Source organism: Calonectris borealis, chromosome 7 (assembly GCF_964195595.1).
Source record: "Calonectris borealis chromosome 7, bCalBor7.hap1.2, whole genome shotgun sequence".
Lineage (NCBI taxonomy): Eukaryota > Metazoa > Chordata > Aves > Procellariiformes > Procellariidae > Calonectris > Calonectris borealis.
In genome coordinates, this window is record NC_134318.1 from 13,222,591 (window position 1) to 13,247,827 (window position 25,237).

Consider the following 25,237-nt stretch of genomic DNA (forward strand, 5'->3'; position numbering starts at 1 on the left):
GAAGATAACAGCACTTTTAAGTGAGCATCAGTTTTATACTGTCATTAAAGTGAAGCTTGAATCTGGATGGAACAAGCTTCAAACTGGGCATGTGCGGACCCTGCCGTCTCCTGTATTTAAATGGAAGCCGCTGCTGCCGCCCTTTGCTAAGCTGAAGATGGAGTGATGCAATCTGAAGCTCTAGCGAGAAACTCTGCACTGGATCTCACCTTATTCCAGAGAATCTGACAATCTGCTTTACACACACACAAAAGGTAAATTGGCTGACTTAAACTCAGAGGAGAGTTTTTCTTTTTTTGTTTTTGCTTAGATTTTGTTCATCTGAATAATCAGCCCATTCAAAGGGGGATCTCTTGTCCCTCCCAACGGCACCAAAATTGTGGAGTCCTTCAATGCATGGAATAACTCAGAAGCCAATGCCTACACACTGATGGACCTGCCTCTTAGAGCCCCAACAGTAAGTGTTTTCTGTCACTAAAAGCTGTAGCAAGTAGTTCTGCTGGCAAAGCTGACATTTACAGAATTGTAAATGGCCATTTAAGGTGCACGTACACATTTAATGCTGTAATGCAATAATGAACAACATAATGAAAACTTAAAAATCTTCTTTTTATTCCTTTAACTATTTATTTACTGCAGAAAGGACTGTAGAAGCAGTGTTCTTCAGCAGAGTCACATGGGCAGAAGACAGGGAGGAATGTCTAATGGCAAAGTATACCAAATAGGTTGCAAACTATCAAAACAACATGTTCTTGTGCATTAAACAGCTGTTTAGCAGTTCAAACACAATGCTCTCTTGTGTTATTATTCAAGACGGAAATCTCCGTCATTTCTGTAATAGTCTGTAAGTGCAGTGGAATGCTTATGTAAATGTTAAAGAGTTGTTATTTGCAGTTACCCAAGAGAGCTGTTCAGAAGGTTTTCCCAGGTAAGTTCTATCAAAGCTCTTTCTCAGTTGTTAAATACTAAACAGAAAGAAAATTTCCTTAGAAGTGTGAAGGTGAGAATCTCTTGTGATGACACTTCAGGATGGAATTTATTTGGGCATAGTGAAAATATTCTTCATCCCACCCCACAAGCCCAAACCAAAGGAGTTCAGAGGTCCTCTTCCTGGTTGTGTATCTCAGTATGCTATTAGGACTACAAAGTTTTGTTCGCCTGCTGTTTATACGAAAGTCTGTTTAAAAGTAAAGAATAAAAAAATGACCCAAGCTAATTTTTAATGTTTTTAAAATCTGAAATTCAACTTAAAATCTTGATGTGGTCACACCAGGTATTTTGGCATGGCCCACATAATACAGTGGACACTTAAAAATTGTGTGCAAGTTTCACACACTCCAAAAGTTTTTATGCATATAGGATGTTGGATTGAGTGTTTCAGTTTGATCCTATTTTATAACGAAGGACCAGTAAATATTTTATTATTAGCATAGTAAAAATGTAATCTGTTTATTTTTTTTTTTAATAAAACCTGGATGTGTGCAGTGTATTACAGGAAAATAAACAGAGAAGTGTCCTGAGCCAAGGCGCTTACAAAGTAAATTAGATGGATAACACATGAAAAAGGATAGCAGAACATAGCAGGGAGGGAGAAGAGGAACTGGAGAGCATGTGGCAAAATGGAAAAGGATGTTGGGGACAGTGTGATTTACATCCGAAAATTAAAAATGGATTTTTTCCTTATTCTGCTGAAAGAGGTAATTAACTGTCTGTTTCCTCTCCCTAGATAAAGTGACCGTATTTTCAAACTTTTGCATTTTAATTTGACACAAAAATTGGTTTAAGAGAGTTTCAGGACTGAAAGCAGTATGTGCTGCTTGTGGTTGAGATTAAATCTGGAAGACAGGATATAAAATCTGCTATCCAAATTGCTCAACAGGACAAATATCATCTATGGAAAGCCCTGCTGCCTACTGGAAAGAGGGCTTAGCAGTTGGTGTCACCCTTCTGAAACCATAATTGAGGTGGGATTACAGTCCTCTTCGTGCTGCCTGTCATCACAGAGCAAGTGCCTACAGAGGCAAGCTCAGAAATCAGAGCAAGGACCTGTGAAGAAAAATAAGGGCTATCAGTTGTTTGAGGCCTCTTGTAGGTAGGCAGTACAAACACTGCACCTAGAAACCCTAGGAAATTACAGTATTTCTGTTCTGATAATTTTTGTAAGCTATATGATTTGTTGTAATGTAAAAGGCCTAACACTACCATTGGTTGTGTAAGTCATACTGTGTAAATAAGCGGCTTCATTACCTGTGTTTGTAGAATTAAGAACAAAGAAACCTGATACATTGCCAAAGTCAATGTGGGACTGTTCAAATCCCTAAATGATCTTATGATGATTTCCCTATAAGTATAAACTAAACCTTGCTTTATACTCTTGCCATTAGGAGAATGTAAGGAGTGGGCTATACCAAATATGATTTATATTCAGTATAAGTATTTTCATGCATGGCCTTGCTTCTACCATCATCACTGTTAGCTTTAGTAAGGCTTCAGTAATCAACCTCTCCAAGTGAACAGTAATTAGGTGATACGATTTTTTTCTTACTCTGAAAAAGAACAGGGTTTTTTCCCCAATAATAGTTGAACTGTTTTCTTTGCATGTTGTCCTTTTTTCACTTATACACAAATATTTTTCTCATGCTATGGACAGTGACGGGGGAGGGTTGGACTTTCAAAAATGGTATGTCTTCTACTAGAAGTTATTCAGAGGTGAGCTGTTTTGGTTGGCTGTGGCGTTTTTTTAATCAATTATGAAATAACTATTTAGAAAACCTTCTCCATAGGAAAATGTGTACAATAAACAAATTCCCAAGACAGAATAAATGCAGGCATCAAATATTCCTGGGTTTTATATCTGATCTGGACTTCCTTCTAACCTGGGCAAATCACTTAGGAATTGTAGTTTTGTCCTGGACTGCGAAGGAATTCCTTTATCCTTTTAACTCTCTTCAGCCCAGTTGCAGGGTCTTGACAAACTTCATGGTGAAATACAACTTCTGCCTTACACTGATGTCCTCTGTGGCTGATTCATTTTTACCCCTTCTCTGCTTGCACCAAGCCTTAGCAGAAGGGATTGTGCGCTGCTCTCTTCCCGAAGAAGCAGGCTGGCTCCTCAGATTGACCCTCCAGGAAGAACTCTGCCTCCCTTGTAACCAGCTGTGGCAGCAGGCCATAAATATAGAATAACGAGGCTCCATGTTGTGCTGCAGCCTCCATGGACAAGGCCAGAACAGCAAGGATTTAGACATATTTATCTATCAAACATTTCCTTTTCTCTAAACTCCCAAAAAGTGTCTTAAGTTTGTAAGTCTCAGTCAAGTTTACTGAATTATAACTGAAAACACGGTTACGTGTTTTGTTGTAGGCAGCAGACAAGCATTCCTTTAGGGAGAACTATTTTAAGAAGGCAGACTGCATTAAACCTAGCTGTTTCCCTCTATTCTAGTGTTTCCACAAGGACACACTTAAACCTGCTGGAAGGAAATACACTAACATAGAGCAACTTCATAACTTCTTGCTGCTGAAGCTATTGAGGCAAATGATAGAGTAGGATTTAGAAAAGGATTACACCTTTTCTGTCCTCCACTAAGATTATCCTTTCAAAGGCATAATAACCCTGTTTTAGGGTACAAACCAACTGCTAAGACTCTATACTGAAAATGAAATTCCCACATCACTGTTCATTATGCATGTTTCGCAGCTCTGTGAAACACCCAGTCATGGCTAAAGGCAGGCTAGTGTTTTGTCAGGAATGCTGGTCTGAATCAGTGTGGCACTTCCGAAGTTCCTCATCCTTCTGATTCTGCAAAACTATAGTGTAAATATATAATAAATAATAAATGACAACACAAAAACCACAAATTCTTTTACAGTTCTAGCAAAAGGCCGGTTTTCATATACACCCAAACAATATCATAAAACCTGCTTTTAAGGTTGACTAAAATGCCATCCTTGGCTAGAAGATATGTTCTCCAACTGACCCTCGGTACTTACTATGAAGAAATTTTGTTACATTACAGTTACTACCTTGATGTCCTCCACAGCTTCCATGACCATTTTGTTTGCTTGCTTGAGAAATGTGCAATATTTATATTGACTGACTGTCAGGAATTTGGTGCTTCCCAATAAATTGTTTCCTACAGAATTAATACCGATCTAAGCCACCCACAGCACAGTAGGCCTGTGGGTATACTGGCACCCAGTGGTCCAGAGCCTCAAGTACAAGCATCTTTTATTTGTTGACTCAGGAAAGCTGTAGTCCATTGTCCATCTACTGGAAAATGTCCAACCTCTTAGCTTCCATTTCAGTTTCTTTGTGCATTTGGTGATGTTTTGAACCATGTTACATTAAATAAACTGTTGTGATATCACTCGGAAGAGAAATAATGAAGTGCTGCATTTGCCTGTTCATTTTTCTTATCTTCATTACGAGGTGTTTATATAGAAAGAAGGCTGAACAGAAAAACATGCAAGGCAACAATGCTATGTATTATCAATGCAATTGAAATAGTTATTCAGCGTATTCTCAAAGAACAACTGCTATAGTGGAGATTGCAACAGTGGGATTTTTACTCTCCCCTGCCAACCAAGTACTCATACCATGGGGTGACAACAGACGACAGAGACTAAACAAGGCTAATCTGCTGGAGAAACTGAATACAGAAAAGCTTTGGGAATTGTCTGATTTCTTGATTATCCTGCTGACCTGATTGTTTCTTGACATACAATTCCCTTAGAAGATCTAGACCTGAACTTGATGCAGGCACATGTTTTAATCTTCCAGTAAGGAAGTTGTATGTATGCAACTTAGTGTTGAATTTGAAGTGCTTAGGCCTGATCTAATGCCTTATCCGTCAACTAGTACCTTTCTTTGACTTAAAAAAACTTTGAATCAGATCTGTATTTCCAATAAAAACAGTGAAATTACTTTTTTTAATAACTGACTTTTTCCACAGTTGGACCCTGTGGTAAAAATCCCAGGCCTACAGGAAGTCCACACTAAAATGTGAATTTATTCCTCTTTGCCACAGACTTTTTCTTTGTCCATATGTTTAGTATTATTTATGTCCTATCACTGCTCCAATATAAATATTATTCCTTTATTTTTTTCACACTTCACATTTTTATTGATTCGAACTTGTTTCATTCCTGAATAAGTCATTTTAAAGTCTTCTACTGTCCCTTAAATAACCTTTTCTCTCTTGTGATTTCTCTGTGTATTTATATTTTTTGACTTTTTCCTTGTCCTTAGTCCTCCACAAATTTAATTCAAATTAAAGCCATTTTAATCTGTTCTTTGTAGCCAAAACAAGCTCCTTTAGTTGCTTCATTTCTGTTACCTTGATCCAGTTCTGATTAAATCATAGAATAGAATCATAGAATCATACAGGTTGGAAAAGACCTCTAAGATCATCATGTCCAACCGTCAACCCAACACCACCATGCCCTCTACACCATGTCCCTAAGGGCCTCATCTACACGTCTTTTAAATACCTCCAGGGATGGTGGTATAGCTACAGGGAAAAACATCAGAAATCTCCATTCCATTAATAATCATCATTAACTCTCTGTAGAACAGCAGTTAAAAAATGTTCTAGCCATAAGGCTAAGGAGAAAAAAAAAAAAAAAAAAAACAAACCAAAAAATATCCAATCTCATATATTTAAAACAGTTTTATCTCAGACTCTCCCTCCCCACTTGCTATCAGTACAGGATTTTTTTGTTATTTTACTGGCAGTGTGTTAAGCACAGCAATTTCTACCTAGGCAAGATGCCCATTGATGTTGATGATGTGATGCCAACTTACACTTTGCTGCAGTAACCTGAACAATAAATGTCATGATACTGTCATCCAGTTAGTGTATCAACCTTAACATTCATGATACTGTCATCCAGTTAGTGTATCAACCTTAACATTTTGCTCCAATTATAATAACAGCCAGAGCTACATTTTCTCTCTCTAAGATCAGAGTATTTGTCCAGCATTTCATTGCTGCTAATGTAAAAACCCAGGGAGCACGCTCTACGTGTTGAGGATTGCTGTGGGCAGATCTTCAGCACACAAGCAAAGACAATCTCTTCCAGAATTCCAGACACTCCTGGGGTTCACCTCTTGCTACTGGCACATTGGTTTTAAATACACACTGTCTCTAATAACTTCAGCCCGATCTCACAGATTTATTCAGAAGTAACGTCTGCCTCTATTGTCTGAAAATACCCATTTCCTTTGATAACTGGGGTATTGTCAAAGGCATTTCTGAGTTGCACTCTAACGGTGAATGCCAAATACCAACACAACTGTAGCATAAAAGGGAGAACTTCACATCTACCTCTGTGCACTTTGCTCCTTTCCTACCAGCAAGGAATGGAATGACTCAGAAGGAATGACTGCATATGACAGCTGTACCACCATCTGCCAGTACGTATGATTGGAAAGGACATATCCAGCCTCATAGCATTATTTAAGCTTGGTACAGGCACAGACCTTGGTATAGGCAATTCCCTTGTCCTGCATCCTAGGCCACAGGCAGGTTGACAGTATTCATAGTCGGCAGGCTACAAACAATTAAGAATATTTCCTGGGCTTTTCTCAACCCTAGTGTGATTCTCCAGCACATGGCTGCAGCTCATGGCATGCCATTCCAGAGTGAGTGCCACCCTTGATGAGAAAAGCCTGACTATGGAGACAGGATCTGTCCATGCAGATGAATGAAGATGGGGCTTGATATTTTTCATGACTACATTAGCTGGTTGGAGCTGATGCCAAAATACGTTTAGGACAGTTGCAGTTGCACAGAGGTGAGTGTTAAAGTCTCCTTGCCTGACCTTATATCAAAAAGCAGCAGAACAGTGATGTTTTGGACAGCTGTTCTTCTCTTCAATTTCTATCCAGTCATCCTGCTTCCTGGGTGCAGCCTTATTGTTTGCTTCATTACTAATCTGGGGTCACTTGGCCGAAAATGTGTTTGTGGCTCCTGACACTTAAATAAAAAAAATGTTTTTAAATTATTATTTAAAATGCTGCAGCCTTCAGACTTGGCTACTGAATTTTGCTATGAGTTATTAGTTGATTAAGACACAAACGCTTTCATCACGTGCTTTATCACATACTTCAGAGAGAGCAAAACACCTTCATTCAGTGCAGAATGAAAACAGAACTGGTATGGAAACCAGGCATACGGTGTAAAGTATTTGTGTTTTAGTTTTTCTGATCTTTAATTTAGTTTCCAAAAGACTCTTGTTCAATGCTGCCAGGCTTTTGGTAATTAAGTCTTGAGGGCAGCTAGCAATTCAGTGTTATTCGGTGGGAGAAAAGAAATAGCCATACTACTAAAGGAATAAATGCATGTTTATCCATAGACGATCATTTCTACTTAGAGAAGACTAGCCAGTCATACTTCATGGGTACAGAAACTTTCCTGAAATGAAAACTACAGAAAACTTACTTGTTGTTAAGTACCATATTACTTGATGCCAGATGCAATAAAAAAGGTCTCTTCCTGCCCCTCTTTTTCTCTTCTATATCCTTATCTTTCTTTTGGGAGAGAACAGATTGCTTTTCTTCACCAAAATTCTAAATCAATAATAAACATATAAATCCTTCTTTGACGTTTGCACTGCTGATGGCATATTTATCCCCTGAAGATAATCAACAGTAAGAGTAATTTAAAAGCAGTTAGCTTATTCTGACTTTTGCTTGCTGTCTTTTTGCATTCTTGACCATTACCTCTTCTAAAGAAGTACATGCCAGCTTATTCAATAAAGTCTGACAATATACCTATGACCTCTTGTTTACTCCACAGAAGATGACAGTGCAAGATGTTCCTGGTGCCTTTCCTACAGCGGATGTCCCAGACCATGCCCATTATACAATTGGAATAGTCATTCTTATAGTGGGGATCACAGGAACTCTGGGTAATTTCCTGGTCATCTATGCTTTCTGCAGGTATCTTTCTTTTGGATTTTTTTTAAATATTCAAATTTATGAACTTTTACAACCTTGACTGTGCTCTGCAAATGCAGCACAGGCATACTATCAGACTACTATGCAGACATAGTAAAATGCACCAAGAGACATTGCTGTAGGGAAAAAAGTGGCAACCTGCCATTTCCCTCTGACTTCTTCCCATTAATCAGAGCCATAGCAAAATTGTTAGCAAAATTGCAAAGAATCACCCAGATATGCCAAGCAACAGAAAAGCAGCCAAAGCAGAAACTTTCCAGTGAATTTTTTTGTACTGGCTGAACTGTCTGCACTAGACCAATGGGATGTTTTGCACCTGTCTCTCCCACATACCTCTCTATTTTAAATGTCTCCTTTCTCCTGCTGCTTGCTACTTAGTTTCTTTTACCCCTCTGTTCCTTACTGGCCACGTTTTCACATTTTCTAACACTTGGCTTATTTGCTTTTAACTAAAGCCACATGCCAACTTTTGTATCTGAAGGAAATTGGGTCTCTGACAACAATGTCATATTTTCACCATTCCTGTTCACTCATCCTGTTTCTGTTTTGTCATACTGGGGCAGAGCATTGGCATGATGTCCAGGCCAGTGAGCTTCTACTTCATGATTGGTCTTTAGGCACTACTGTAATAAAGCAAAATAATAGCAATTATATGATAATTTGGCTGTGATAACTTAAATCACTGAAGTCTGGACGAAAGTAGTCTGGGTCTCAAGCCTATGTTTATGTGATGCATTAAATGGTAGGTTTCAGTATGTGCATTCAGAGTATATACCAACACTTAAGTGTGAATGACATGGCCTTAAGACCAGAAGAGATGTTGGCATGCAGACCAGGTATGTGAGAATGAAGTACATGAGCTAGCTTAGCTGTTTGGCTGGTCCCATACAGGAAATCCAGTCATCACAGTTGCAGTTCCACTGGAGGACACAGCTTATCTTCATTTGATGATATTATGAAGACAGAAAGGGATACTGATAGCAAAGTAACAAGTACATCAGAAGTTTGGAGAACACATCAGATGCCTACAAAGCGATCTCAAGTAATGGCAAACAGCCAGCTGTCTGAAACAGAAATACGTTCAGTAACTTTGCAGACTAGTGAACAAATACAAGCGGCCCATAACCATCTACTAATAATATCTCCCTGCTCCTAAATTGACAGATAGGGGTCAGTAGTCCTAGTGATTGATTCTGGATCAGTGCAAAGAACCCATCATTTATTCTGGTATTTTTCAATTGTGTCTAAGAGTGAAAATTTGAGAAAGGAGCTAAAAAGTTACACTGAGCCCCAAACTGAGGAGCTCTCAGTTGAGCTTTTCTATGTACCCTTTAAAACACTGTACTATAATACTATGAATAACGTATACAGGCAGGATACACTGAAGGCTGGCTATTGCTCTCTCTAAAGTCAGTGTCTGGGCCAGTGAAATGAGTGTCACACAGAAGAGTTGATGTAAAACAAAATGCTTGATGTGGTACATAGTGAGTTTGCTTAATCCCCATATTTGGAAGGCGCTGTTGATCTCATCAGCAGTGGAAAATGCGCTCCCCTCCCCCTGCTTAACATGACCCAGATCCAGCAAATCCATAGAGCGCATCAACTTTAATTTCCTGTTAATCATGGACATGCAGTGCACTGGGTCAGAATATTTAAAGAACAATATGATTTATCCCCATCACTGAGCTCGTTATCAAAACAATCCTCTAAAGTGCACAGGAGTATAAATGTGTAAAACTGAGCCTTGCTCATGTTCTCTCGTGAGGGAAGTGAGAAGCACTCTGCTCTAGCTTGCTATGTAGTGTGCCTTGGTATTTGTGAAGCTGCCAAGGCTCGCAGGAAAGAGTAACAATGTAATTAACAGTGCAGCAGTGTTTAGCAACATTCCTTCTCATCTTTGTAGGAGTAGGAGCCTTCAGACTCCAGCCAACATATTCATCACCAATCTAGCTATTAGTGACTTCCTGATGTCCATTACACAGTCTCCAGTTTTTTTCACCAACAGCCTCCACAAACGCTGGATTTTTGGTGAGAAAGGTTTGTATATATCTATCTTTCTAAGAAATCACTAAGTATGTTCTTACCATAGTGGCAGTTAATCTACTATTTCCTTATCCTCAGGTACAGTTTGAAACATTGTTTCAAAGTTGACACAAATGTCTCTTTGAACATTTTTGTCTATGTGCAATGAATACATTCCCACTATGGAGAGGAAAATTACATACATGAGATACAAAGGCAACATTGGCAACGTAAGGCACAGGACTAGTCCTCTTGCCAGCATTCTTCCCCAATCATCTCATAACTTAGTTACTGGCAGAGTCCTATGACCACCCCCCAACACACCAGCTTAATAGCTCTTCTAAATAACCTGCTCTGGGACTTGCACCGGACAAAGTGAGGCAAGAAAGCCTGGCAAAAGTGAGTTTTCACAACAGAGATATTAACTGAACATTTCCTGTGCGGTAAGAAAATGTGGAATGAAGGTGCTTTCATTCTTCCTCTATAACTGTAGTAAGAGGAAGACTAGTCTTTGCCTCTTGAACAGGTATTGATAGAGAGGAAGGTCAGAGAAGTAATATTGCTATTTTGATCTCTGATTACCAAAACCATATTTTTTTTAGTTCCATGAAGTGTTTAATTGCACACATGTTAAAATAAAAAACCAAACCCCTGCTTCTAAACATTAGGTTGTTTGAATAATTAAAATCACTCATTAATATATTCATAGTCTGCATATTTACTCCAGTTATGCTGACCTTGAGATATAAATGGTTCCATGATATTAAAATAGCTATAATCTGTTGTTAAGTAAAACAGCTATTTCTACAGGAGCTGCAGCAAAACTGGAGTTAAACAAGATATTAATGGGCTGTTGAAATTATCCCAGTAGAAACATCAGAAATCAATGAGTGAAAATATGTTAAGTATCACTGTCTCCAGCAATTCAAGCAAACAAAATCTTTGAAGTTTATCTCCATGGATAATGTAATTAGCAAGACAGACAGCAGCTTTGAAATAGCATTACAACTGCAGGAAAACTGAAGTTCCATTGCTTTACAAATTCCAGAAGATATTAGTTCACAAGAAACACAGACTTGAACTCTCCCAGAAATTAATTAGCATGGGTAGATTAATTTCACTGCTACTTCTGTCGTCTTCATTGAAAGGCTGTGAGCTGTATGCCTTCTGCGGAGCTCTTTTTGGCATTACATCTATGATCACTTTGATGGTGATTGCCTTGGACAGATATTTTGTCATCACAAAACCTCTGGCTTCTGTTGGAGTGACGTCTAAGAAGAAGGCCCTAATAATCCTGGTAGGAGTCTGGCTGTACTCTTTGGCTTGGAGCCTCCCACCCTTCTTTGGATGGAGTAAGTGAAACAGAATAAAAGTTTTTTTCCCTCATAGTATTGGATTAAAGACCAGTTACAGGTGTAGAAGAAGGTTGAATTAATGGCTTGCATATTAGGCTTGAATAAATCAATTTGAAGAAAACTTAAAACGTATTGAAACTAAAGATCTCTAATCAAAAGAAAAAAAATCCAGCGTGTATTACAGCATATTATACAACAATGGCACTTTTCCTTAAGTTCATTACTTACTGAATAAAGAACAGTAGATAAAATCAAGGCCAAAATTTATTAAGGATGCACCTGCCTATTATCCCATACCTAGTTCTGTTGAACCAAATTCAACAATATAAAAGTGAAACAAATATATTTGTGTTTTTTCTGATGACTTTTTTCCTCCCCAAAGCTGCTGTGTAAGATAGTAGTGTCAATTTAAATTTCTTTATTCACATAAAAGAGGAATACAGTCTGAGTATTTTGTGCAGATACATCTTCAGTAAGTCTTGACTGTGTTCTAGATGGGCAAATTGCACTAGGTGTTGGTCACGTTCTCCATTCAGCTCATTGGTATATTCACTAAGGCTTCCAATAAGGATGGCATTTAGTAATAACTAACTAATTTGCTTTCGTAAATGTGAATTTTATGCCTGCAAATTGGAACACACATACAGCATCTTGATCCTTGCAACTTGTAACAAAGAGTGTTTCTATTATTCTTCCTCATTTGAATCTGTCTCACTACCATTAATTTGCTTCCTATGAGTCATCAGTTTCAGTCAGTAGTTTAGAGTGAATTCATCATTCAAAACCCTAGCCCATTATTGTGTTCCCTACTTCAGAAGAGAATGTGTCAGCTCAGCTGAGGTGAGAACATAGCAACATTTGATTTTTCCACAGGATGCTGCAACCAACTCAATTCCTGAGTAGAATTTCAGCAGATTTTTGTTACTGTCTTGTTATTGTCATTCTGGTCCCCCATAAACATGACGCATGTTTAAGCAGGGAAACTGCAATACTGGGAGAAGCAGCCTTTAGTTGAATGAGGAGCTGTTAGAACAACAAAATGACAATATAGTCTTAGATTCTAGATTCTTAATTGGAGAAGGTGGAATAATTGCTTGAAGGGTGTTGTTATCTTGTAATTAGATTCTAATAGTACCCACATATGAGAGTACCAACTCTCAAATGGTAATTAGAAGCATCTAAGCACATCTGGTGCAATATTTTTAAGAGTTCAACAGAAAATATCACTGTAAACAGTGAAAATCAAAATACAAAGGTAAAAGACATTGGTGTTGACAATTTCTTTACTTAACAGCTTGACACAGTTCCTTTAAGGAGATTATATTTTATTTCAGGCAGATTATTATGTATGTATGATTTTTTTTTACTTGTACTCAACTTTACTTCATGACAAAATTAATTTGAACCGCACAATAAATCTCTCTCCTTTGCACACTAAATTTCTCTTATCTTCACAAGCTTAAAAAAGTAGTAGCTATAGCAATCAGTTTCATTTCTCTCATTGGGAAGGCAGCAATTTGATAGGGAATGGAGATATTTAAAAACAATACAGGTCTAATCCAAGGCCCACTGAAGTATTTGGAGAGATGCCCTTTGACTAGGTTGAGCTTTAAACAATATTCAGGAACTGAAAAAAAAAATTATTCAGTTTTCCGATCTGAAGCCTTAGACTGCTAAACATAAATACAACAGGGCAACAGAGTAAAAGAAAATAAAAAGAGATGCTTTAAACAAAGAATCGTGTATCCTTTTAACCTCTTTTTCCCTCTAAGAGAATAGGACTAAATCCCATGTTATTCTGAGTACTTTTTCTAACTTCTGCACTCAGAATAAGAACCACTTTGTGGCTTATGTCCTCTCCTGTCTTTCTTTCTAGGTGCATATGTTCCCGAGGGTCTGCTGACTTCCTGTTCCTGGGACTACATGACTTTCACACCATCAGTCCGTGCCTACACGATGCTGCTTTTCTGCTTCGTCTTTTTCATTCCTTTGATTGCTATCATATACAGCTATGTCTTTATATTTGAGGCTATCAGGAAGGCCAATAAGTAAGCAGCCAACAGTCTTAAGTTGTTATCCTTCTGTTTAAGTGACTGCTTATTTTCTTAAAACTAGCTTTAGTAAATTTGCTTAATTTCTTAAAACTAACAGAAGAAAATTGGGAAGTTTTTCACTTTTAATTTGTATGCATGACTGAGACAGGATACTAAACAAGAATTCTGTCAATAGTCAACATGGTAAGAAGTATGATCCTTAGAAGGGCCATTCCTGAATTTAAGCCAGAGTTGTTCAGTATATTGTCTAATGATGCAGAAAAGGATATGAGTAGCAGCAAGAGAAATCTGAAGGATGAAGGACTACAGAAATTAAACAACCAAAAGAAATACTAAAGGGACATAAGAGACACCCAAAAACAGTGTATGAACAACTATTCCACAGAGAAATAGATGGAATTAAACTACAAATTCCATGTTTGACAAAGGGTGAAAAAGAGGTAAAACATCTAATCATAGGTCTCGGAAACAAAAACTATTGTTGTAAAAATAAAAGCCAATGTCTGCCACTACATTTGTAATCTGTAGATATCTGTCCTGTAGATATCAGCACATGTAGTCACATAGCTCAGGTAAGAGTAAGGTACCAAAATCGGACCTAGGGAAGCAAAGACTCCTCTAACTATATTTAATATAGCGTTGTTCAATTGGCTTGAATACCTGATTTATGTGGAAATTCTTCAGGTACAGGACTATTTTCTTCACTGAAGCACACGTGAATTTTGCGATTGATTAGTGTAACAAAAGTGCATTGAATTGTGAAGGACCAGTCACATACATATATTAACATATTAAAAGTGCATGACTTTTAGCATAAACTAGCATAAGAGTAATTATTGCCCCATTTTATGAAGCTATTTGCGCAATTCCCTATCTCCTTTTTTTGCTGTTGTATGTTTATTTCCCCTAGGTCTATTCAAACATTTGGATGCAAACATGGAAGTAAAGAGTTCCAGAAACAGTATGAGAGGATGAAAAATGAGTGGAAGATGGCCAAAATTGCACTGATTGTCATCTTGCTTTATGTCATTTCCTGGTCACCATACTCTGTTGTTGCTCTGGTAGCTTTTGCTGGGTAATTATGAATGTATCAGCAAAGGAATATCCAGTGAAAGCAAAAGGTGTGAAATTGTAAAAGACAGATCAAAGGCAAAACTACCTGTCAAGTTTAATGCCTGAAGTGCATCCAAAACATGCACGTATTTAGGAGTGACATTTAACAAATGAGGCACATGCTAACTGTGATTTTTTCTTAGTTTGACTTAAAAAAAAAAAGGAAAAAAAAAAAAAGAAAAAAGAAAACTGGAAGGTTATTACTGGCAACATAACGTTACTGTGCTGATGATTTCTGAATGCAGGTTCTCTATGCTAGGATATTTGAACTATGTGAACTTTATTTAGCACCAAAATGCTAAATAAGGGGCCCAAAAAGATCTAGCCAGGGGTTGATTCTCTCTTCTTTTTCCACTTCTTTTACTTACAAAAGTCTATTCATTTTCTTGTGTTACATCAAACTGCTGAAATTCCTCACATGCATAAGCAAGATCAAAATTAGTATATACTTGCATTGGGGAGCTTTTTGGTGCTGAATATAAAAGGTCATAAATATAAATCATCTAAGCATGTTCTTTATCTATTTAATTGTCAGCATTTTATACAGTAATTCAACAAAAGCATGATACTATTAATACAGTATCTGTACATAGCTTGACAGCAGACTATAGATACAATCCAGATACTTGATACAATCCAGTCCAAGTAACAGACTGGGAGTCTGGATGCCTTGGCTCCATGTGGATATTTCTCCCATGTTAACATGTGAATTTTCCCTTGCTTCAGTTTAGTCTTTGTAAAATGGGTGTGACTATCTGTTTTAGAAAGTCTCGTCAACTGCAAATCCTCAAGTGGAAGACTCCTATGACAGTACAAAACACTTCTATTTGTATTTTTCAAGTCAGAAATAAAAAGTAGGTTTTCCTAAAATTGACACACAGAATAAATTTACTTATGATGGAGCATTTTGGGAGGCGGGGTGATTTTTGTGGCACATCTAAGGAAGAGGCCACTGCAGGGCCTCTTATCAAACATAGCTTAGGAAGGGAGCTTCCTAAAGATAGCACTTCTAAAATCCTAAGCTTAAGAAGATAAAATACTAAAAGAAGAAGATTCTCTCCCTTTGTTTTCTCCATTGGAATTTTCCAGAGGGGCAATTCCAAGCAGCAGCAAACATTTTCTCCATGAAGGTAAACAGGTTCCTCACTCAGAAACACAAATCCCTAGGATGTGTCCCAGTGTCCCATTTCCTACCGCAGGGGGACTTAGGTACTGGGCACCCACCACTGGTGATATGTGACCAGCTAGAGACAGAGGAAGAGCAATAAGACAAAGAAATGCAGCACAGCTACCTTGCAGCACTACTTGCTCTAAGATAACCCGCCAAAAAAAAATTAGGAGATGCTTTAAGCTAAGCATTTTAGCTATGTAGAACTGTCAGGCTGTCCCATATGATTCAGCATCTACTTTAGGATGATCAAGTGCCTGCTGAACTTGTCTTCTAGCCCATGTCTCACACTGACAAAAATCTGAACAAATGGACAATTTTATAACTCTACAGTATATGACAAATGAGCATTTGCAAATTTTGCTCATGAGGACATCCAGTGAGCAACACAGCTTCATTCAGCTTTTTTTCCATTTCTGAACTATGCCTTTTAGGCAATCCTCTGGGATTTTTCAGAGATTAATAGACCAAGCCTGGAGGCCTTCTGTGGATGTTTATTACAATGAACTCAGATAAAATCACTGCATGCCACATATGGGAGGAAGACATAGAATCTGCGGCTATAGTCTTGGACTAAAGACAACTCATCTGACAGAGCAACAACATACACAAAATGAAGGAAGAACCTTAATTCCTTTAGAAACTATTTTGGATGGGGAATACTGAGCTAGCACAGAGTCATGCTCACTAATATTGTTGGTCTACAGGTTGTATTTTCTGGGAATGGTTAGCTTAAACGAAAGCCTTTGTCATTGTTTCTGTTAGCGGAACTCTCCATCAGTCTTACCAAAGCACTCTCTCTCTCATCTCAGGGTCAAAAACTCCATTCCAGCAAGGTCATAGTCTTGTGTGTTCTCCAGACTCTGTGAAGAATTACACCTCTAACCAATACTTTAGAAGTATAATTAGGAGAAACCATGTTAAAAATTGTATATGAAGAACATGCTTATCAGAGAAAAGCCTTAAATTAGAGGTGAAATGGCAACTCAACATTCAGGCGGCTGACAAAATGATTCCTGTATTACCATTGGCAAAACCATTTCCACCTCATCACAGAGCATAAATATTCCCACAGTATGATGAAAAATTTCTTCACCAGGAAGATGAGCTGCCACCTACTTATGCAATCCTCTTTGTTGTTTGTTTGCAGCACTTGTATGAAAGACCTTCTTCTGAGAGAGGACTGAGAGGAAAACCTGTTTTCTCCCATAATATTATAGGAATACAAGGCTAATTGAAAGATGGAGCTTAGACTGTCTTCTCAGGAAGAAGAGCAGTGATAAAGAAAGGATGTTTTCCTTGGGAGGAAAGACTGTCTTACTGGGCCATTTCACTTAGAACTCTTTCTACCAGTGCAGGTCTTCATAGTCTCTAAGCAGGTCGAGGGAGAATTTGCCTGGTAGAAACTGACTATGAAATGTCATTGTTATTTTCGTCTGAGCTGTTCTATTGACTTTCTTCTGAGCAAGGCCTTATCGGCTACTTCAAGCTATCTTCAAAAATTAACTGGCTGATAGCACCATGGCCGATAGACATCAATCATAATTCTTTTATCTTTTAGAGTCACATCACCTGCATATATGCATGGTCACAGTAACACGAGCATAACATATGACACCTGAAAATACTTCCCCTTCACTTTTTAGTTCAGATCAGGCAAAAAATAAAGTTTTAATAGGAAAATAGATTTGTTAGTTATCTTTCCCTATAATGCCTCATTCTGCACACCTATTTAGTGACATATTACTCGGCAAGTATATTTGCTGAGTTTGGAACAGATAGATACTCTGATGAATGCACATTCACTTATTGCAGGCTGACTTTGGCTCTAGGATAAACAACATGGGAATTACCACCATCCTGAGTCATAGTAGTGAAGTGCTGCAAGAGAAGCCCCAAGAAAATCATGTTTCTCAGAAATGCAATTAGGCTGGTGTTAAGCTTCACAGGCAAAGGATGTAAAATTTGTTCTATCACTGTTTGGGTACAGAACTCCCCCTTTTACTCTCTCTGGAGCACTAATAAAGCATTGTCTTGTCAGTGTGTAACTGCATAGACTACATAGAACTCAATACTAAATATATAATGCATTTGCATTACTCTAGGTATTCCCATGTCCTAACTCCCTTCATGAACTCCATACCAGCTGTGATTGCCAAAGCTTCTGTCATCCACAACCCCATCATTTATGCCATCACTCACCCCAAATACAGGTAAGTTCACTCTTATAAGCTATGTTTAATATAGCAAAGAAAATCAAACAGAAACTTTGTCACTTTTAGGACTAGTACCTGAACTCTGCTTCACCTGTTCATTTTACCTCTGCAAGACAGCCTTGCCCTCCCCAAGAAAACTTCTCAATGCCATATAAATGTCAGTGGAGTTTGTACTTGGAACAAATTACTATGCAGATGGGAGTTAGAGGTGTTTATGGATACTGATCTGTACTTACAGATTGCATGATAAAAGATAGAGACCTTCTCACTCAAAGGAAAGCACCATCAATTTTTTAACTACCTTCATGAGAGAGGCAGACATTTGTCAGTGTTGCAAATAGCAGTTTGTTAAATTAATCAGGCCAGTGAGAGATGCAATTCAGTTAGTCAATCCACCTCTTCCCTATTTTGTGCATCCTCCCCACCTTTCTTCAAGCTTTCAGATTTCAGATAGTATTTCTTCTGAGTTGTAACATCCAGGGTCATGACTATATCAGGTTCAGATGCAGGCTGTGAGATCTGATGGATGGCAGCAAAGCCATATATATGCTGTTATTTCACCCTTTACAAAGACCTACTGGGGAACTGGATAGAGAAGAGATGGGCATGAACATCTAAGTGGAGGAAGAGGAAAGCTAGGCAAAAGAGTTTCCTTACACTGCATATGAGGAAAGAAATACTGTAATGTAACTGCACATTTTGTACAACTCTACAGATAGCCGGCAAACAGATGTGTAAGAGGAAGCTAGAATAGCTGCTTAGGAGAAGATTAAAATAATCCATTATGTGGTACTTCTGCAAGGTTCAGTTTAAAGGGACTGAATTTTATTTTTGCCCTGATTAAGCTGAAAGCAGATAAAACATCATTTTAATAGCTCCCTTCAGTTTGAAGAGTTATACTTTAATGCCCTTATCCCTGCCAAGCAATAAATTTGAGTTCTGCAGAAAACTGTGAATAAGTGATCTTGCAGAGTGATTGTGTATGAGATATTGGATATCTGGAAAACTCTTCTTGTACCCAGTAATTTTCCAGTGCATATAGCATTAGTTCATCTCTCTGAATAAATGCATTGTTTATGATGACTGAATTTTTGTGCTAACAGACAAAATCTGACTGGTTCTACCTCTCATCCATTAGAACAGCTATTGCAACATATGTTCCTTGCCTTGGATCCCTGCTGAGAGTTTCTCCTAAAGACTCACGGTCTTTCAGCAGTTATCCCTCCTCCAGACGAGCGACTGTGACCAGCCAATCTTCTGAGCTAAGTGGGCTGCAGAAAGGAAAAAGGCGACTGTCTTCTCTCTCTGACAGTGAATCAGTAAGGGAGACACTTCCCATACATCCATTTTTAATTGTAAAGTAATTCATTTTCATATAGAGTCCTTCAAAGTGGTAGATTCTTTAGATGAAATGCATTATGGTGCTCATTCGAGCTCCAAAGAAAGTAGAGGGACAAAGTGAAATAAAAGACAGAAGGCTGAAGTGTAAAAGCAAAATGTAAATCTTTGTATTCTTGATGGTTTGTGACATTGAAGGAAGAGTGGAAAGATGGAACAACAGGAATTTTAGAAAGTAAGGGAAGCTTAGAGTCAGAGCTCTCTTTAAAGTCTGATCATACTTCTAGGATGTACTTGTCTGACCACAGGTTTGGAGTCTGGACACACACAAAAAAGAAATTGCTGGTCACTAAATAGTTCTCTAGTGAAAGCAAGGTTGTAATGAAACAGATAATGCTTTCTGAAAGTGAAGTCGGCTGTATTTGGAAACATATTAATCATCAGATTTAGACAAATCACTAAATCCATTACAGAATCATTCTCACAGAAGACCTCAACAGATGCCTTCTGCCAGTCTAAGTGTAACCAAATGTTTTGCATAGCAGCTGAAAACAGAGCAAATATTTGGCATCTTAGGCTTCCTCTTGCAACCCAAAGTTACATTACTAACTAACTAACTAAGCACATTAGTTAGTTCATTGCAATTGTTTTAAATGAAATCTCCAAATATATGAAAAGCCATAATTTTCTTGGTGATTCTTTTTCATAGTCAAGGTAATAATTGTATCTAATTCAGCCAAGCGCTGAATTGTGGCAGTTGTTTTTAACAGTGACCTTTCAGTTTCTTTGTACTCTATATTCTTTTGACTTCTCAGTCCAATCAAAATTAAATTCTTCTGGCTAGTAGCCACCATTCAGGTGGAAGGTTTTAAAACTGGTTAATAAAAAAGGAACATTTTGTATTGCATCTCTTACATTGTGAATCCTGATTCTTAAAAAAACCAACAGACTCCTTCAGTTCTTGTACTACTATCAGTGCTGGGGAAGGGGAACCATACAAACAATTCAACAATTCTTTTTGCTTAGGAAAGCAGCTCTTAATACTCGAGGTAAAACAGTGGAATGGAGAATGAAAATTATCTAAAGTAAAAAATTCCAAGCAATGGGCATGCTTCAGTGTGGAATTTTCTATAAGCCTTGAGTAAGTCTGGAACTTGTCCAGAATAATGATAGAGTCAAGATTTTCTGACGAGAATGTATGTCTTCCTTAACTATTTGATTTGACCACAGAATGCTCTGATTTATTAGTAAGTAATACCAGTTTAGCTGAAGTACAGAGCAGAAAGAAGGGCTCAAGTTTAAAACAAACAAATAAAACTGCTTCGATGTTCACTGATAATTTATTTCGGGTTTTTTTGCACCATATGTGGCTCAATTAAGCTGTAAGGTTTCCACACATACACTCACAACGCAAAAAAGACAGTACATATGCTGCCATGTATTTTATGTCAAGGCTAGTCATCAAACTGTAAGCCAATAAATTATCTTTATGATATTTTTTTGTACTCCTGTGGATGCAAAGATGCTCTGCACCTTGGAAAATCCTACAGAAACAATTTCCAGTCAGTTCTTTGCAATGAAAAGGACCCAAGCTCCAGAAAAGATGGGCCGAAAATAAAGTTGCTTCCATTTTAAAATTCAATCAAATGGGACTGTAAGTGCTAATATACTCTATGGATGGAATGGGAAGCACAGTACACATTTTTTAAAATGCTGGGATCCAGAAAATAGCCTACCCCAACCTCTTGTGCTTCAGCAGGAAAACGTATGTTTAGATTGTCCTCCTGGATATTTTGTTAAGCTCTTCTAAAAAATCTTCCATGGAGACACTTCAGTCTGGAGACACTTCACTCTGTAGACTCATCTTCATCATTGCTTCCCCAATAGTTAGAAAGCTGCTTCTGAAAATAATTGATTGTCACTGTTCCAAATTAATTTTTCCTTCCCCTTCTTCTGTGTTCCCCTTATCCTTCCCCACAGTTACACAGAAAAAATGATCCTGATCCTCCTTAGAGCAATCAGTCTGTTATGTATTAAAATTCTGGTATAGCATCACTAATTGGGATTCTCTCTCAATAGTAACAGACTAATCAAGCCAATTTCTCCAGTTCCATCGAAGTTCATGTTTTTCTACACCTCTTATTTTTATTTTCTTCCCCGGGGAAAGTTTATGAAAGTATCAATAATTGAAAGTATCAAATATTGAAAGTATCAATAATTGCTTTGAGTATTTTCAAGCAATTATATACTCTCATCTGATGGACGCTACATCCAAAGTACATAGACTGTTTATGAAAAACCCTTGCTGCATGAAAATACTTAAGTAAGTAAATCGCACTGTTATGTTCCCCCATTTTAAGGCAAGGTACACTATCAAACAGAAAATAGGCTGGTTTGCCATGAGCTGCTCATCACAACCCCATTAGCTGTTTCATTTTTTTACTATAATCTGTGGAATTCTGTGATTCTTCCTCATTGTAGTGAAAAGGCTGACAGAGTGAGGAAAAGGAACAGAATTTTTAACTTCTAGGAAATTCTGGTGAGTTGGGGGTTTTGGGTTTTGTTTTGTTTTGTTTTCCCTTTAATTGGAACAAAGTTTATAAAATCAGGGCTCCTTTATGGAACAAAATGTTTCTAAAGCAGTGATTCTGCAGTCCCCAGACATTTCCTTCTATTTATTTCTGATTCCACCCAAGCCACTTTGGAAACTTTGGCCCTAATTCCTCCAAATACCTGTGCTTCCTAATTGGATACTACTATGGAAACACTGTCTCCTCAGAGCTACGAGATGCATCACAGAAATTTCAACAATAGACTATAATAAAACACTATTTTGTTTGAAATTTGCAGTGTAACCTGTGGAGAAAAGAAAAAAAAAAGTAAGCCAAATTTTAGACTCAACAGACTTGATAGTTTTGTTTGTACCTCTTATAAACAAAGATTTTATGAAGTCATACATGGCATAACTTTTGTGAAATGTCTTTTATACAATGTCTGTCTCTTTTACAATTTCTGTCTAGGTAAAACTGATTCTCACGGGGCAAATTGGACGGAAGTCTAAGGAACCTAGTGTGATCGTTTTTGCTGTATTCATTTTAGGGCTGTACTGACACAGAAACTGATAGCCCCAGTATGTTCTCCAGACTTGCTAGCAGGCAGATTTCCTATGAAACGGGTAAAGACACAACTCAAACTAGTGACGTAAGAGCCAAACCTAAACTGAAGCGCCATGATTCTGGGATCTGTGAGAAGGTAATAGACTGCGTAATATCTAGATTCTTTGACAACTGGTAGGTTAACAAATCTGCACATTTTATCATAATTAATCTTGAAGGTTCCTGCCAAGAAGATGGAGATAACCTATGAGTTAACACAATGAGTAATGACTTAGAGACTATAAAGATCACCAGCTTTTTATTTCCAGCCTGGTTCATTATTCAGCTGTTCTTTGTTGCATTTCTGACAAGCAACGGTGCTTTTTTAGTGAACTTAGCATCTGAATGGTATGTTGCCTTGTGTTTGGTTTTAAGTGTCTATGTAGTAATATTTGTATTTCACTGTCCAAATTACTTGGTCAATCTTTCTGTTGTCTCGCCATTTGCTATCAAACACATATGGTGAGAGGTAAAAACCAAGTCTATCTTTAGCATATCACTACTTTTCAGTCAGTCCTCTGCTGTCCCCTTTTTTTTCTTTTTCCTATAATTTGCATTTCATTATGTAAAATATTATGACATACCTATATGTCATTTATATCTTTCTTATTTGTGTTCATTTTTCAGACAGCTATAGATGCTGATGACATATCCATGGTGGAACTGAATGTCACAGAGTACACTGCTACACTTCCTGTAAGAATTATTATTTTAATATTTGGCATGGGTCTAACTAACTGAGGGAACAAAAACTAATGACAATCCCAGTCTCTGAGCACAAATTAAGTTATTTTTTGAGATGCAAAAATCACACGATACTCCCAGCAGAATATAGAAAACATAATCACAAAGGGTAAATCATTGCTGAATCTAAGCAGAAGGAGAACAGATGTACTACTGGGTTCTCCTTAAGTCCAACTTCTTCAAGGAACTTGAATATTTTCGTGAATTCAGTAGGTCCCCTGATGAGGTCTGTGATTTCCTTAGTGGCGCATGGAAACATTAATTTTGTGCCATCTTTACATGAATAATATACACAGTAAGCTGAGATAGCCATTCCGATGGCTGTACCTCTGAGACAGTCATAGTCTTGTGGCAAGTACTGCTGTACAAGTGACATTATTAACTATTTAATGTATGTTCTCTGTTTTGGGTAGCACCAAACATCTAAAAAATGCAACTTGGAGGAAATCAAAGTAAGTTTTTGAAACACGCCATTCAGTAATATGTTGTGCTGGTGTATATTTCTTCTTCCATATAACAAAGCTACAGCATACTGATAAAATTTTTTTGACATCTGCCACAAGAGAGTCAACTTGCCATAACTCTTGACAGATAAGGAAATAAGAGAAAAGAGTTGACAGGTAAAAATAAGCCAGTTTTATCTTTGCAGTATTAACCCCAATGTAATATAAACAAATTGTGTCTTTATTGTTAGTAGTGATCCTTATGAGCTATTGCTAACTTCATCCTAACACTCTCATTTTTTGGTCCTGTGCAAGTGACAGCTAGCACTGCTATTGTCAAAAAATGCTAATTAATCTTTCCCTCTATTCCTGTTTTCACTTCATTCTCTAGTTTGCTTCCCCCTTCAAACTATCCATGCTGTTATGACTACATTTTAATTCACCTCTTGCCCCAATGAACCTAAACGGTCCCTCTTTATGGAGCGACTCCTTACTTCATTGAATCCATAGACCGTCTGAGCATATTCACAGCACTTTTGTTCATAGTCCAATGTGCTGTCATTAGCCCAGTCTTTCACCAAAGTAGACCAGCTCTTAAGTAGCAAATGCAAAGTCTGTGCTTTAGTATATTAACTTGTTTAACAGGTTTTTTTCTCATAAGTTATTCATGAAACATTCAAAAAATGTTCAGATCTACTTTTTCCTCCATCGTTTAAGTTTGGTTTTGAGTTAGTTGTGGGGGTCGCCTTATCTAAATATATGCCACTTTTACATAGATGATGCAACCTAATCTCCTTGTAGATGTTTGCATTTTCCATTTCTCTGAAATCCTTGCATCCTTTAGAGAGGTGAGAGCCTGAATGGTATTGGACAAAGAAAAGCAGAGTCTCACCATGGACCATCTGCAGCCCAGATACCCAGCATTACAATAACATACAGCAATGTCCAAGGAGTAGAGCTGCCTTCTGGATGCAACTCTGGTTTCCTGTACCCTAAGATCACCAGCCACAAGCAGAACAAGAAGTTAAACAGCTAAGTGAGTGGTGCAAGCCAGAACGTCACCTTAGCCAATACCTCTAGAACAACTACGGACCAGCTGAATCCAGAATACCTTCCTACATTGTTCTGAAATGCTCCTACAAAGACACAACACAAGACAAGCCAGGATAAAAGCAAGGGGAGTAAGCTTTTCAGCATCAGAACTCTCTCCAGTGGTTCACTTCTTGATCTGAGTCACATTGTAATTTTATTATCTCTTCTTTACACAGCTCATGAAACAACTAACAATTTCTTCCACTTGGTTTTCACTCTGCTCAAGTATATTCCACCACTGCATGGATCTTACCTGCAATCCTCCTAGGATTAACTTGAGAGGAAAGGGAAGTATGAGATTCAAAACTGGCCTTTGTTCTCTTAGTGTAGTTTAACTTCAAAGCTATTACTGAGCTAAAGCTGAGAGATTTGGGGGAAATGTACATTACTTCCTGAAGATGGTTTCTTCATTATTGTGAAGTTCCTCAACCAAATTAAAACTTAGTCACACAGTCAGTGCTCCCTTCTCTCGTTAATGACACATTTTCCCTCATTTTCTTCTACAATTCAATTGGAAGGCAATGCACTTGAGCAGTAATTTGAGGTCTCAGATCCTTATTTTAATATCTGAGAT

The 25,237-nt window shown here is 37.8% G+C and overlaps 1 protein-coding gene across 1 annotated transcript; it reads left to right on the forward strand.

Moving 5' to 3' along the window:
• The first annotated feature begins 164 nt into the window (after nucleotides 1-164).
• On the forward strand, nucleotides 165-24,607 carry OPN4 (opsin 4). The gene is made up of 14 exons (XM_075154307.1): nucleotides 165-254; nucleotides 345-457; nucleotides 6,600-6,798; nucleotides 7,803-7,945; nucleotides 9,867-10,000; nucleotides 11,134-11,337; nucleotides 13,217-13,388; nucleotides 14,305-14,469; nucleotides 17,781-17,888; nucleotides 19,030-19,210; nucleotides 22,329-22,481; nucleotides 23,012-23,080; nucleotides 23,542-23,580; nucleotides 24,416-24,607. The coding sequence occupies exons 4-14, from the start codon at nucleotides 7,806-7,808 to the stop codon at nucleotides 24,605-24,607; spliced, it is 1,557 nt and encodes a 518-aa protein (XP_075010408.1). The 5' UTR covers nucleotides 165-254; nucleotides 345-457; nucleotides 6,600-6,798; nucleotides 7,803-7,805.
• The last annotated feature ends 630 nt before the right edge of the window (nucleotides 24,608-25,237 follow it).